Raw genomic sequence first — 15411 nt, forward strand, 5'->3', positions numbered from 1 at the left:
ACAAGCAAAGCAGAGAAGATGGACTAAATAGTGTTAAAAAGTGCAAAACTATATAAATTCCAGTATTTAATTGAGCATTCCTTGGTCTCTGACAAAAAACAGTCTATGAGACAGTCAGACACATCAACAATATTAAATTAAAGCAGATTAGTTAATGCACTGAAATAGGAATGGAAGGCTATCCAGTTTAGAGGCTTGTAATTGGTACCCATCAGCTTGTGGGTATCCTGGGTGAACCATTCAGCAACATGCCTGTTGCCTCTGCATTCTTGTCTAAATTGGCTTTAAACTCACACTTACTTATCCAGCAGATAGCACTTAATTTGCAGTATTTTATAAAGAAGATTTTGCCTTGTGAGGGGGGGGGGGTTACTATGATTGGCTAGTGGTACACTGGCAAGGGAAAAGAGGGGGCCAAGAGTCCAGTATGAGCAGATGCACCAATTTCGGATATTCCTTGTCCCAAGTTTCTTATTGCTATTGCTAAGCAAATTACTATAAAAGGTTGAATATCCTACCCCCTCCCCTGGATTCCTGTGTGTCCCTGCAGAGATATCATAAGCTGTTAGAGGGCTGTATTAAAGGCACTACACCAATGCTACCACTATGCTACCTCCCACTGTGGAGCCATCTCGTGAAATGGTTTGCAAGATAACAGAGATTGCTTGCCAAAACTAGTGCTATGTGTGTATGCAAAACTTAACCAGCCGTTACATTTGTAGCATATTTGGCAGAAATGTATTGGCATAAAATCTTACTTCAAATGGCCATGTATTACTTGTCATACTTCTTAAAGATAAACAATGCTATTCTCATACCTTGTTTCCCCCTTAAAAACATACTTCAACACTTACTTCAACAAGATCTGCACCAACTAACTTGATTCCTCTGCAACCTCTGATTATCTCTAAGCCTTGGATGGAGGTCAGCCCGCCAATCTCTGGGGTACCTGATGGATGTAAACAATAAACCAATTGACTGGATATTACCTCTTTCAGTCTTCTACCTACAATTTACATTGATAAAATTCCACCAACAAAAACTTGAAATTTAGCTAGTTGTGACAATTGTTTTTATGTTCACTTGTTTGATATCATCCTACAAAAGCACTTGTGCTTTGAAGCATGATATGATAAAACATTATAAATTGGTATTAGCACTGGAGGGTTGTCTCAACTGGCTGTGGAAATTATTTTGAAACTTTTCTTGTGTGTTAGTTCCTATTGTATCTAAATAACATAGTCATAATACATCAAAATGGGACATTGTTGATGATAGAAATTGCCCAGTTTCATCATTACATATATAACATATATGTGTAGGTGACAAATTGCAATATAAGAAATATGATTTGAGGAATTAAAGAACATCAGTACTGGCCAAATTTCAGCATGCTAAAAAAATTCCTGATAGTTCTACATCTCCAAACATTGAGAAGTGTTAAATTTGACAAAAGTTTCAGGGAGGAAAACTTACTTTGAAGGCTGTAGTAAAATTTCTTTTTGAAGTTGTGCATGGGCAACCATTATTTGACTTTATTTTGCATATTTAGCACCGATACTTCTCACCTTGCAAATTTTTTTGTTACAAAAGTGTTATTTTGACAAAAAATATTGACTTTGCACAAAATACAAGCCCATGCTTATGGAATGTGTTTTTTTACATTAATTAACTACAATAATCTACATTATATTTGATAGAACATATTTGAGAGAATATGTTTGATAGGCTTTTTATTACTGGGTTTAATGGGAAAGGCAAGGTTGAGTGGAAATCTATTTTTGTTAGTGCCGAGTTAACGTTGGGTTCCTCAAATTACCTGTTCCTGGTGCAAACGCTGGATCTAAAGCATCAATATCAAAGGAGAGATAAACTGGTACTTGTCCCATCATGTCTCTGACTTCAGCCATCAACGGTGACATTGACTTATACCAACACTCTTCAGCTGGAACCACTCGAAACCCCTGTTATATAAAAGACCAAAATTAGTTGTACTTCAGACAAGAATTATCCAAGGACTCGGCATCTAAAGCCATAACCAGAATGCAAAAATGCATTGAAGTTTCGATTACTTCATTGCAATAGACTTCTGCTTATTCCTTAGAAACAGCTATTATAATGGAAATGTCCCGATTTCTACTATGAGATACGGTATCATGTTTAAATGGTTTCCAGAGTTTGACTGCTGGTGACCCAGATGACCTTTGACCTCTACCAAAAGCAATTGAGTTTTTGGTTCCTTGCTGAAAGCAAAGGAACCTATGTATTCAGGTTGGCGTGTGTGTGTGTGTGTGTGTGTATGTGTGTGTGTGTGTGTGTGTGTGTGTGACGCTTAAGCTTGTATGCACGATAACTCAACAAGGGATTGACTGATCATGATCAAACTTGGTGGGTGGGTGGCCCATAGTGAGTAGATGAACCCTATTGTTTTTGGTGCCCACAAAGGTCACCAAAGATCAGTTATGGTCCAAAAACCCAAAATACTAAAACTGCAATAACTCCCAGTGCCAATGTGCGACAAGGTTGATATTTTGGGACAAGTTGTGAACTGGTTAGGGCAATATTTTGAAACTTAACGGTCATGTGATCTGAGGTCACCAAAGGTCAATTAATGTTAAAAAACTAGTATTTTTGCGATAACTTGAGAACGAATTGTCCGTTAGGGTTAGGAGTTGCTTCAGTGTAATCCAATTGTCGACCCACATCTGGGTGACCCTTGACCTCAATTTGACCTTTGGTGACCTTTTCATGTTTTGGGGATTTTTACAGTTTCGATGCTATTTTCAGATGTCAAAGGTACCTTCCGATCATAAATATGGATAGGTTGACCCCCGTGTGACCTTTGTGTGCGAACTTATATGGGGTCAAAGTTTTCGGTCAGAGTTAGGATGGCTGTACAGACTTATCGTGTTGATTTTTGGAATCAGCAGATCAAACTACATTTGAAACCAAGGTCAAAAGGTCAAAGGTCACATTAGAAAAAATGTGCTTAGTTTGGGAGAAAACGGGCGAAAAAGAAAATGTTTGGTTTTGATGCTAGATTTGGATATCAAAGGTACCTTCCGATCAAAAATGTCAATGGGTTGACACCCGGGTGACCTTTGTGTGTAAAGTTATACAAGGTCAAAGTTAATTTTCAGACATTTAATGCAATAACTCCCAGGGCCAAGGTGTAACAAGGTTGATATTTTGGGACAAGTTGCAAATGGTATAGAGGAATATTTTCAAACTTAACGGTCATGTGATCCGAGGTCATCAAAGGTCAATTAATGTTAAAAAACTAGTATTTTCGGTGAGAAAATGGGCAAAGAAAAAAATGTTTGAATTCTTACAGTTTTGATGCTATATTCACGTCTCACCAATCAAAAATGTCAATAGGTTTACCCCAGGTGACCTTTGTGTGTGAAGTTTTATGAGGTCAAAGTAAAATTTCAGACATTTAGTGCAATAATTCCCAGTTCCAAGGTGTGACACGGTTGATATTTTGGGACAAGTTGCAAATGGTATAGGGGAATATTTTCAAACTTAACGGTCATGTGATCCGAGGTCACCAAAGGTCAATTAATGATAAAAAACTAGTATTTTTGCGATAACTTGAGAACGAATTGTCCGTTAGGGTTGGGAGTTGCTTCAATTTAATCCAATTGTCGACCCACATCTGGGTGACCCTTGACCTCAATTTGACCTTTGGTGACCTTTTCATGTTTTGGGGATTTTTACAGTTTCGATGCTATTTTCAGATGTCAAAGGTACCTTCTGATCATAAATGTCAATGGGTTGACCCCCGTGTGACCTTCGTGTGAGGAGTTATACGAGGTCAAAGTTAATATTCAGACATTGAATGCAATAACTCTCAGTTCCAAGGTGTGACATGGTTGATATTTTGGGACAAGTTGCAAATGGTATAGGGGAATATTTTGAAACTTAACGGTCATGTGATCCGAGGTCACCAAAGGTCAATTAATGATAAAAAACTAGTATTTTTGTGATAACTTGAGAACGAATTGTCCGTTAGGGTTTGGAGTTGCTTCAATTTAATCCAATTGTCGACCCACATCTGGGTGACCCTTGACCTCAATTTGACCTTTGGTGACCTTTTCATGTTTTGGGGATTTTTACAGTTTCGATGCTATTTTCAGATGTCAAAGGTACCTTCTGATCATAAATGTCAATGGGTTGACCCCCGTGTGACCTTTGTGTGCGGAGTTATACGAGGTCAAAGTTAATTTTCAGACATTGAATGCAATAACTCTCAGTTCCAAGGTGTGACATGGTTGATATTTTGGGACAAGTTGCAAATGGTATAGGGGAATATTTTCAAACTTAACGGTCATGTGATCCGAGGTCACCAAAGGTCAATTAATGATAAAAAACTAGTATTTTTGTGATAACTTGAGAACGAACTGTCCGTTAAGGTTGGGAGTTGCTTCAATGTAATCCATTTGTCAACCCGCATCTGGGTGACCCTTGACCTCAATTTGACCTCTGGTGACCGTTTCGTGTATTGGGGATTTTTACAGTTTCGATGCTATTTTCTGATGTCAAGGGTGCCTTCTGATCATAAATGTCAATAGGTTGACCCCAATGTGACCTTCGTGTGCGAAGTTATACGAGTTCAAAGTTAAATAATATTAATGAGGTCACAGGTCAAACGTGAAAAACTCCCAAGTTGCAATAACTTAGCTACTATTTATTGGAATTTCGTCAAACTTGGTATGATGATATTGGTAGATAGTCTCCACACACTGATGTGTGTTGCAATTGATATCATGCATGTTTTTAAGGGGGGGGGGGCTAGCATTATTTCGTTATGAAAAGTTTGTATGCACAATAACTCAACGAGGGAATGACCAATCATTACCATACTTGGTGAGTGGGTGGCCCATAGTAAGTAGATTATCCCTATTAATGTGGGTGCTCATTTCATGAATATTAATGAGATCATGGGGTCAAACGTGAAATACTCCAAATTGCAATTACTTGGCTACTATTACTAGTCGGAATTTCGTCAAACTTGGTATGATGATAATGGTAGATAGTCTTCACACACTGATGTGTGTTGCAATTGATATCAGGGCTTAGCATTACTTTGGCAACAAAAGTTTGTGAGCATAAATTACTGTTGTTGTATTAGGGCTTTGTTATAAATTTCCCTATGAATGGAACTAATGAACAGCAGCAAGGAACCATGAAATGTTTTCATTCTGGTTCTATTCGATATAACGCATCCACATGCCACTTTATAAAAAATCTCCATGCTTCCTATCTTGAGATGAAGTGTTTACAAGGTTTTCAGTGTTTGACATCTGGTGACCTCAGATGACCTTTAACCTCCACGTTAAACAATAAAGTTCTCAGAATGATTCATGCACATGCCAAGTATAACAAGATTTACACATATGAGGGTCTTGAACTCAACGTGTCACAACTACATACTAAATAGGAGATTAGTCCAAGCTTTCCTTCTTGAGATATTGTGTTTACATGTTTTCACAATTTGACCTCTGGTGACCCAAATGACATTTGACCTCCCAGAAAAACAATAGGGTTCTTCTACTCAATGTATAGGCATCTTGCACTTAATGTGGTACTTCTACACATCAAATATGAAACTGGTCCAACCGTACCTTCTTGAGATAACGTGTTTACAAGGTTTTCACAATTTGAACCCTGGTGACCCCAAATGACGTTTGAACTCCACCAAAAACAATATGCTTCTTGTACTCAATATGGTACTTCTACACACCAAATATGAAATTTGTCTGACCTTCCCTTCTTGAGATATCGTGTTTACAAGCTGGGCGTCATAAACGCACTCACACACACACACACATACGCCATCATGAATGCAAAGGTTACGATTATCATCGAAACCAAAAATCACAGGTGGGCAGAGTGCAGTCTATCTACAAATTTGCAAAGTTTTTTGAAACCCCATATAAACACAGACTGAAGAACATGCCACGCTTTGATCCAGTCAGCTGAAACAATTAAATCTTTGAATGATCAAATGGAAAAAACATAAAACCTTGGGGTCTTGTATATATATATATATATATATATATATATATTCAAGTTTTTAAGATATTCACCTATGGGCAGTATATTAGACTTCATATTACATTATTTGATGAACCTCTGCTGTGCAAAGGGTCATTTCTCAAAAATTAAGGTGGTCTAGTCAAACAACTTGGACTGATAGCAGTGGTTTCTAGCAGTGGCGGAGCTAGGGGTATTGGTCAGGGGGGTTGAAAATGGTCTGTAGGGGCGCTTTCGACACTATCTAAGCGAAGCGCCACCACAGGTTGGCGCGGAGCGTACAGAAAATTTTTGAGTAAAGATACTCCCTTGATCGCAGGAAATGACCCTTTCCTGGCCTTGCTAATTTGCAGATAAACGAAGTATAAATAGGTGTCATCGCCATTTTGTCAGAAAATTACACCAACAAAATTTGACATAGGTCAATAGGTAGATGAGAGCGCAATAAAAAAGTCAATAATCGCGAATAAGTAAAAAGTAGTAAAAAGCTGAAAAGGGCGCCAGCAGTCCATTTGAGTCTGTCAGGGGGGGCATCTGCCCCCCCTGACTGTATGGACGCTCCGCCACGGGTTTCTAGCAGCCTAAAACACCTCAAAGTTAGTGCTTGAAGTAATTCTTTAAATCTTTGGCCTGGCCGACTGTATACAAAATGGCACTGTGGTTTACAAGATAAGTTTCATGCCCACCCACGTTAATAAATGATCTGCCATGGGAGACATACATCACAATAAGATACTAATTCAAGCAGCTGGCTTCATCTGTTTCAAAATTTGATTATTCCACTTCCCATCATTTTGCTAATATTGGATGGTTATACACAAATCTATAGGTTTTACCTCTTGCCTATGTTGGTCCAAATATAACTGGTGGCTAGCCTCCTAATGAGATGGCAAAGGAAATATTTAGCCCCGACTATTATATGCAAAGTAGGCTAGGTGAAGTACATCTGCCACTCATCGGTAAGTCTACGTAAGTTGTGTTGATAATTGATTTAGAAAGGTTAAACATTCTCAACACCTCTTGTAACATAGTTGTAAGACCAACAATACATACTGTGCAATCACCCTGCAAAAATAAACAGCAGGTTTTAACTCATTTATAGGCTAGGATTGTGAAGTCATAATGTTAAACCTAGCCAGAACAGCATTACTAATTACATATAAACTAAATGTAGCTGACAGGGATGAAGACAAATTATCAAAGGCAAACTCTCACCTGCTCCACTTGCCACGATTGTCCACCATCCTTAACGGAATACTGAGACCCTCTCAGTCCGATCTGGATCGTCTTTTCCGGGATGATTAATCCCTCGTCAAATGCCCTACGGAATGGGGTACCGTGAGCGATCTTTTCTCCGAGCATTTCGTCCGATGAATCCGCATGCGCATCAACATGTATCAAGCCCACAGGACCATGCTTCTCCTGAAACAGCAAAGAAAGAAAAAATCAAATATGAGAATGAATAAAAAATTAATAGCTCGCATATAAAGCGAAAATAAGCTGCATAATAGCTGATTTGAGTAAAATTAAGTTGATATCAATTGCTAAAAGATTTATTATGATTCCTTCATATTATTACTGGTATTGTCCTAAACTGGTTTAAAAGTTTTATTGTGGGCAGATCTCAAAGAGTTAGAATAGGGGGCTGTACTTCTGATCAGATTACTATTAAGTTTGGTGTACCACAGGGATCTGTTTTGGGTCCGGTCTTATTTAACATCTATATTCGCTCACTTTACGCTGAAGTTTCTAGAATGGGTTTTAATATTCATGGTTTTGCAGATGATCACCAGGTTTATAAACACTTCAGGCACCATAATCAAGGATCAGTTCTGGTTGACTCTCTGCAATCCTCCTTTGGTTGTATCCAACGTTGGATGCGCAAATATTATTTGCAACTCAACCCTGGCAAGACCCAAATAATTGTATTTGGTCCCCCTACTATACTAAAACTGATTCACATCAAGGGTGTTATTCTTAACTCTGTTGATTGTGTACGTTTTGACCAAATTATTCGTAACCTTGGTGTTCATTTTGACGATACCATGTCTTTTCGGCATCAAATATGTTCACTTAAATCCAGGTGCTTTAAGAATCTTAGAAATATTTCTGAAATGCGGTTTTATCTTACTAAGTCTGAGTTAAGCATTATTGTCCAATCCATGGTTATTTTGCATATTGATTATTGTAACTCACTTTATTTTGGTATCAACCAACATTTATATGATCAACTCCAATCTGTTCAAAATTTTGCTGCAAGATTGATATATGGTAAAAGTAGATATGATCATGTGACTGATCTATTCCATGATCTCCATTGGCTTAAAATCAAGGAGAGGGTGTACTTTAAAATAATTTTGATTGTGTTTAAGTCTGTTAGAGGACTGGGTCCTAAATATATTCAAAATATATTGGTAACCTCTGACCGTAGCAGAAATACGTTATTGATAGAGCCTCGAGTTAAATCCTCGTATGGGTATCGCTCGTTTGCCAAGGCTGGACCTAAATTGTGGAATAAGCTTCATGACAGCCTTAAAGAAATCCAAAATGCTGCTACTTTTAAGAGGCAATTAAAACACTACCTATTTGTAAATGGTTCTGATTTCAGCCAGAATCTCGACCAGGTTTAACTTTTGTATCGTTACTTTGAGATTTATTTAGTTGTTTTCCAGCACAGCAGTGCACATAGTTTTCTGTAGTAGTTGTGCTTATAAGCCTTTATTATTATTATTATTATGTAAGAATCGGAGAATTCATAGGTTGGTGTTTAAAATATATGAAATAGAATGGAAGTATCTGGAAACCTTATAGGTCATGTCATTATATATAAATATATATATATATTATATATATATATTATATATATATATTAGAAATTTTTGAGCAATGCTTTGAAGACAGTGATAACCTACACAATAAGGGGATGATGGAAAATCAATATAAACTGAAAATTCTGTTTGCAACCAGAAAGCCCGAAGGCCTTGTGATTCCTTGTCACATTATTTTCTGACTATCTGATTATTAATGAAGAGCAAGTGAGTTTAATTTGTCCAACATTATTTTCTGACTATCTGATTATTAATGTAGAGCAAGCGAGTTAAATTTGTCCAAGAATAAAGTGAGAACCGAAAAGATCAAAGATTCACTGGTGAGGATTTTACAAAATAGAATTTTATTCCAAAATGTTTCAATAACCACAAAAGTACAGTCTCATTATGTGACATAAAGACACATAGATGTTCTACGAACGGGCAGTTGGACATTTATTTTAAGAATTTTAAGCTACCGAATTAAATCTGCCTTTTAATAATTGTCATTAATGAATGAGAGTTACATGAGATTTGTTTAATCACAGTGAAATATTTTCACCACTTATTTCCAAAGCCAAAGTAATCTAGTATAAATCACAGAGAAATAAGGCCAATTTTGGGACTATCTGAGATAACCTGTTGACCCCTTGAGCCTATTTTGAGTTAACCTGTTGACCCTTGAAGCTCAGAGTGTGAAAAATGATAAGTGCTTGAGTGTGTTTAATTCACCCAATCCAAGAATATCAACTCTTTGAAGCATATTTTCATTTCCAAGCTGACTATACATTGTTGAATCACACCTTTTGTATATTGCAAAAACCTAAAGTGAACTGAAGTTGACCAAAATATGTTTTCACCAAAAGAAAATTATAGCATGGGAGAATTCACAGATTAATTGCAGCTTTTACATTTGGAGTAATCATGTCTACAAGGTTCTCTGACTTTGACTTATGTTGACCTCATATGGCCTTTGACCTCTACCAATTTTAATAGGGTTCTTGTACTCACCAAGTTGGATTTACATACCAAGTATGAAGTTGGACAACAATGTACTTGAGTTATTGTATTTACAAAGTTTTCAGACTGACCTTTGTTGACCTCACATGACCATTGAACTTCACAGAAAAGAATAGGGTTCTTGTACTCAATAAGACTGATCCACACACTAAGTATGGAATTAATCCATTGAACTTTTTAAGGTGTCACAGACATACACAAACACATACACGCCTCCGGCAATGAATCAACAATAGTGATGAATAGCTTGCATGTATGTACAAACTAATAGATCTGTTTCCTGTATCTCCAGTATCTTTCTAAGCTAAGAGTCGATCACTATATATTTTGTGTCACCAGATCATGAACTGAAGAAGTTTACAAGCTTAACCTACCTTAATAGCTTGTAGTATGGGATATGATATGGAATGATCACCGCCCAAAGTCAGTGGTACGCAGTCATTCTCCAAGATTTCTTTATATTTCTTTCTGATGCTCTCACACGCTTTCTTGATGTTGTACATTGATAGTGAGACATCACCAATGTCGGCAACTCGTAAGGATGCAAAAGGAGCAGCACCTGACGACAAGGAAAATGGATGGATAAGATTAGCGCTGACAGGAAGAACAAGGGACCAAACTCTTACTGACTCTTCAAACTGACTGTTGAACCATGCAGCATTATAATTCTACCTTTAAAGCATGCCCCCCCCCCACCAAAACTTTTCACACCAATTACTTATGAGAGAGTGGTTTTGCCACAGGTAGCAATTTCAAAATCTCTGGATATTTGTCTGATACCAACCCCCTCCCCACACCCTAATTTCGAACCTGTGTTGAGCAGGTGAACAATTACCCCAAAAATTGTTCATAGCATTTTTTTCCGAGGGAGTGGTGCAACCACAGATGGCAATTTTCAACAATCATTGGATATTGGTCTGACACCTACTCTCCCCTGGCCCATCCCAATCTCAATTCAGTCTTGGGATTAAGGTGGCCACTGACATGACATCAAAATGATCCACTCAAGGAGATCGAACAAGCTAGTCAAGAAACTGTGTCTGAAAACTTGGGAGAAACCCCACAGTTCACATATCATGCATGATAATAATACTTATAAAATGTAAACATATTATGTTAGTACTGTAAGCAAAATTTCAATATAGTTTACTATGAAACTGAAAAAGATCATATTAACTGTAATAAAATTGGACGCCTAGGTTTGTAAGTGCATTTTTATCTATGAACTAATCTATGTACAGTACCAACTAGTACAATATCTATATACAAGTAGAGTTTAACAGGTATGTAGCTCTTGACTTCCTTAATTATCAAACACAAATCCTTTCTTTCATAAGCAATGACAGACACTCAGTACATGCCAGATATCTTGGCCATCCTAGTTTGGATTACTAGCTCTAAGTGGCTTGAGGATCTCATTATATGAGATATGTCATGTCTCATCCAGCATACTGAAAATTTAAAAGCCATCAAAACATATTTACAATTTCAAAGGATAGAGAAAGAAATTTTCTGGAAGGTACAGTATGGTACTGTACCTTGTGTGTTGTACTCTCTTAGTAGACAGGATTCAGTTCTTATTTGCCTCGGACCAAGTCTAGTTCCTGTCCTGTTAGAGCATCCGCTGTCGAATGGAATTCCAACAAAGCAGGCATCCAGACCTGTCAAGCGATTCATAAAAGAGAATGTTAGGATTTAAAACATGAGTGTATGCTGAGAGCCACTGCATATTCATGAATGTCACAAAATGTAATAAGATGTAATAGTTTTCTTATTGCTTTTTCTTGATAAGAATAAGTAGCAAAAATTGGAAGGGATTTAAAATTAAATCAATTTGTAGGATAATGTGACACAGAATTTTGCAAGATGTTTTACATGTTTTTCGAATGTAAAGGGGGAATCTCTTTTTGAACTTTTGAAAGATCATATCATCAATAACTATGTTTCTACAGTTCTAGTATACAACTTTATGCACTTATGACAAAAAAATGAAGTTAATGAGTGAACAAATCAGGCTCTTGCAGCTACTGACAATATTGTGTACATGACTCTGAGAAGTTCATAATAATGAAGCACAAGCCCAACTGACTACAGTGAACGGTTGCTTATTCATCTCAAACATAACTGTCCTTTGTACTATAATGAAGTTGTTAAGCTTAACAAAACAAACAAATTAATAAAGGAGAGAATAGATAAAATGAATAAAAAACAAATAAAGGTATTGTAACTCATCAAGTGTAGCAAATTCCAGTAATATATGTTTAGAGTATAAGCATAACAGTGTTGCAAATTTACCCTGATTGCTGCGATTTGCTTCACATACTCTTGACCTGGCTTACCCTTTCAAACCCCGGAATAGCTGTCCAATACCCCGCATTATTGAAACTTAACCAAAATAGGTGCGCGGGCTACGAGGTAAAAGTGATAGATGGCGCTAACTTATTTACGGATAGGCTTAAGTTCCACAGTGCATTCTTATAAATTAATTTTACCCCCTTACACATTTTGTGTTTATGTCGTTCTGAGATATTTTAAGTCCACCAGACCGTTGGTTCGTAGCCACTAAATTCTTCAACCCCCATTCCACCACTTCTGACTTCGTAGCCCGTTGGATCTTTGCCACTAAATACTTTAAATCCCCATTCCACCACTTCTGATTCCGTAGCCCATTGGGTTTACTTAAAAACAAGGCTAGACCCAGTAGCCTGTTGGATGTCGCCCCAGATCCCCACGTTTTACTTTACTTTGAAAACATTTTTACACACATTTACTTTAAAGAATGACTTCGTAGACCGTTGGTTCGTAGCCACTAAATTCTTCAACCCGCATATTCCACAACTTCTGACTTTGTAGCCCGTTGGCTTCACTTAAAACACAGCTAGGCCCCGTAGCCCATTGGATGTCACCACACATCTTCAGGCTTTACTATCCTTTACAGAATGACTGCGTAGCCTGTTGGTTCGTCGGCAACAGAAACAAAAAGGACCACGTACCCCGTTGGATATCGCTCGTTTTACAAGTATATGCATTGTACATTCAAAAAAAGGGAAAAAATATAAAAGTCCAATAATCTTAACAATGCTATAATAGCGCCATCTACACAAGCACAATATAAGACTGCGTGGACGTTGTTCGTCTACGTCAAAACCACAATCTCGGATCCAGCGGGGTATTCTGCAGCTACTCCCAAACCCCTGCCTTAAGAGTAAGCTTGTTATGGAGCAAGCACTTCCAAGTGTGTCTTTAACCAGAATCAGGCGATTGACTGGACCAGTTCTGCTAAATGTAGGCATAATGTTATAGGCGTCTAATAAATTAACATCCGCTAATTGCCTGAAGTTGAAAATGTGCTGTTTTACAGCCTAGGCCTTAGCTAAGCCTAAGTCTAGTTATTAAATGCTCTAGTAGGCCCACCAGCAAGTAACTTAATCACACTAGACCAAGGTCTTCAAAGTAATATTACTTTTTGTTTGTATTCTAGAAAGTTACCAATTATTAACAGTAAGAAACATTGAACTTTTACCAATGGTGTGAAATGATAAAGATGTTGACTCTCCATTGGAGTGTACAGTCCATATTCCAACAGCAGGATCAAAACCATGTGCTCCCATTGTAGGACTGGACAAAGTACTATGTATACAACATGTACAGAAGTAGACATTTTCCACTCATGAATATTCATGTTGTCAGCTTCACCCTGACCAATTGCAGTGATGAATATTATAATGAGCAAAATTAACATGGCAATAGATGTTCATGAATATGACAAATAATGAATTACATCCAAATAGATACTCCCGATTTTTTATGAAATGACATATAGAGTTAGCTTACATCCACTCTGCTTTCAGGCCGGCAATGTTTCTACTTACCTGCTTCCACCCCTCCCACAATTTACCTTGGCTAAAATCCCCTCTTTCAGCTTAAATGTAAAATTAGCTCATGTACACTACCCTTTGATGATTCCTTGTGTGGGAGACGCATCATGGTGGCAATACCACCAGCACGTGGCATATCTAATCCACTGATGGGTTTGAAGAATTCTTTCCTGTCATGGCTACTTTGTTCTCTAATATTCTTTGAGATAGGTCTACTGATCCCCTGCACAAGAAGACTTGGTCGAGATGGCCACCTAAGTAGTTGATTAGACAACCGATGCATCTTCTCAGAATCCTTATTCGATGTTGTCAAAGTGCTGCAAATTGATAGAAAACAACATACAAGTTGTTTCAATGTAATCAACTGAGTTATATGTCACATCATCAGTGTGTGCCATAATTTTAACATAAAAACACAAGGCTACTATGTTAGTTAGCTGTAGGACCTGCATACTCAGAAAGAAAAGAGAATCTCGAATTGACCAATTCAAAAATCCCTGCAGTGCAATGGTGATGTGCGGAGTCTTCTGTGGATTTGGTATTTCTAGTTTGTGAACTTGGGAAAAGGGGTTTGTTTCTGTTGGTTTCAAAACAACTTTGTTCGTCATGGTTACACTGCAGTGATGTCCAATAAGGTGCCTTTGCCTACCTCAGTATTTGAGAAATTGGTCAGATGCTGGGTATACACTCTCTTTCACTGGATGAGAACTTTAAATGGCAGTACCTGGAGCAGGAATGGGAGCGAAACGCCGAATTCACATCCCTGCCTCGTTATCCTCTGAACACTTATCGAAAAGAGAAGGCTTGAAATAAGCCAGTGTTCATCCACGATCTAACATGGATAGGATCTCAAATGAGCTACTTTAAGGCTTCCTGATCCTTGGGCTCTACTCTAAACTTACTAAGTGTAAGTTACCATGGTAACGGTAATGTTAACTGTAGGTAGATCATTGCTCCAATGTGCTCAACTGGAAGGGTACTATGTTAGTACGATCCCCAAATAGCCTAGCATTTTTCACCTGACGATTGGGTAAGTAACCACAACCTTTGACAGCTTTAGTAAATGTGCACAGGCATGGCATTACTTTAGTTTAGGCCTAATCATAATTCATCCAAACATCTAGAAAACTTCCAGTGCAACAATTAAGTAACAATATGCAAAGTTACGAAACCTTTCATATCGTTTATCAAATTACGTTGTCAGCGGTAGACTATAGGTCTAACACAGTTGTGTATGATTATATATCTCCTAGTAATTGCTAGACAAAGTATTACGTCTAGTACTACTAGCCTAACAAGTAACATAATTTAAGGCTAAAAAAATAGTAAAGTACATTAAAATTACCTGGCTAACTTCTAAGAAAATGCTCATCACATGTCAAAAACATTCACTGCCGAGTACGAGAGACACTTAACCTGTGTTGAGGGCTAAGAAAGGTTTAGTCATAAATTATGACTGCTAATGTTGCGCTTTGAGTCAATTTGTGATTGATTTAAGACTTTACTTTAGCTCAAAAAACGCACGTTACACGTAAACAAGTCTACATGTGACAACGATCTGGACACCTCTCCCCATGCCCAGACATCAAGGGTTTGGGAAAGTCCCGGTCTATGAACTGCTACAGCGCCCCTCTTATTCCAAAGGTTGCCTTGGCAACATACAGCTC

General features: G+C 37.7%; 1 protein-coding gene across 3 annotated transcripts in view; it reads right to left on the reverse strand.

Annotated features, from left to right (window-relative positions):
* Nucleotides 1–15329, reverse strand: part of LOC139960965 (guanidinobutyrase-like) — a 17276-nt gene extending 1947 nt beyond the window's left edge. Inside the window, exons 1-7 of one of the 3 annotated variants that reach the window (XM_071959700.1) lie at nucleotides 15090–15329; nucleotides 13820–14061; nucleotides 11405–11527; nucleotides 10241–10425; nucleotides 7255–7461; nucleotides 1820–1964; nucleotides 855–949 (exon numbers count right to left, since the gene is read on the reverse strand). In XM_071959700.1, the coding sequence (XP_071815801.1) occupies nucleotides 855–949; nucleotides 1820–1964; nucleotides 7255–7461; nucleotides 10241–10425; nucleotides 11405–11527; nucleotides 13820–14027 (963 nt within the window). In that variant the 5' untranslated portion in view covers nucleotides 14028–14061; nucleotides 15090–15329. Of the gene's footprint in view, nucleotides 1–854; nucleotides 950–1819; nucleotides 1965–7254; nucleotides 7462–10240; nucleotides 10426–11404; nucleotides 11528–13389; nucleotides 13743–13819; nucleotides 14069–15089 lie in introns of those variants that run through there. The other 2 variants (XM_071959701.1, XM_071959702.1) reach the window with 2 other exon arrangements.
* Nucleotides 15330–15411: the final 82 nt, after the last annotated feature.

This window comes from Apostichopus japonicus, chromosome 20 (assembly GCF_037975245.1).
Source record: "Apostichopus japonicus isolate 1M-3 chromosome 20, ASM3797524v1, whole genome shotgun sequence".
NCBI lineage: Eukaryota > Metazoa > Echinodermata > Holothuroidea > Aspidochirotida > Stichopodidae > Apostichopus > Apostichopus japonicus.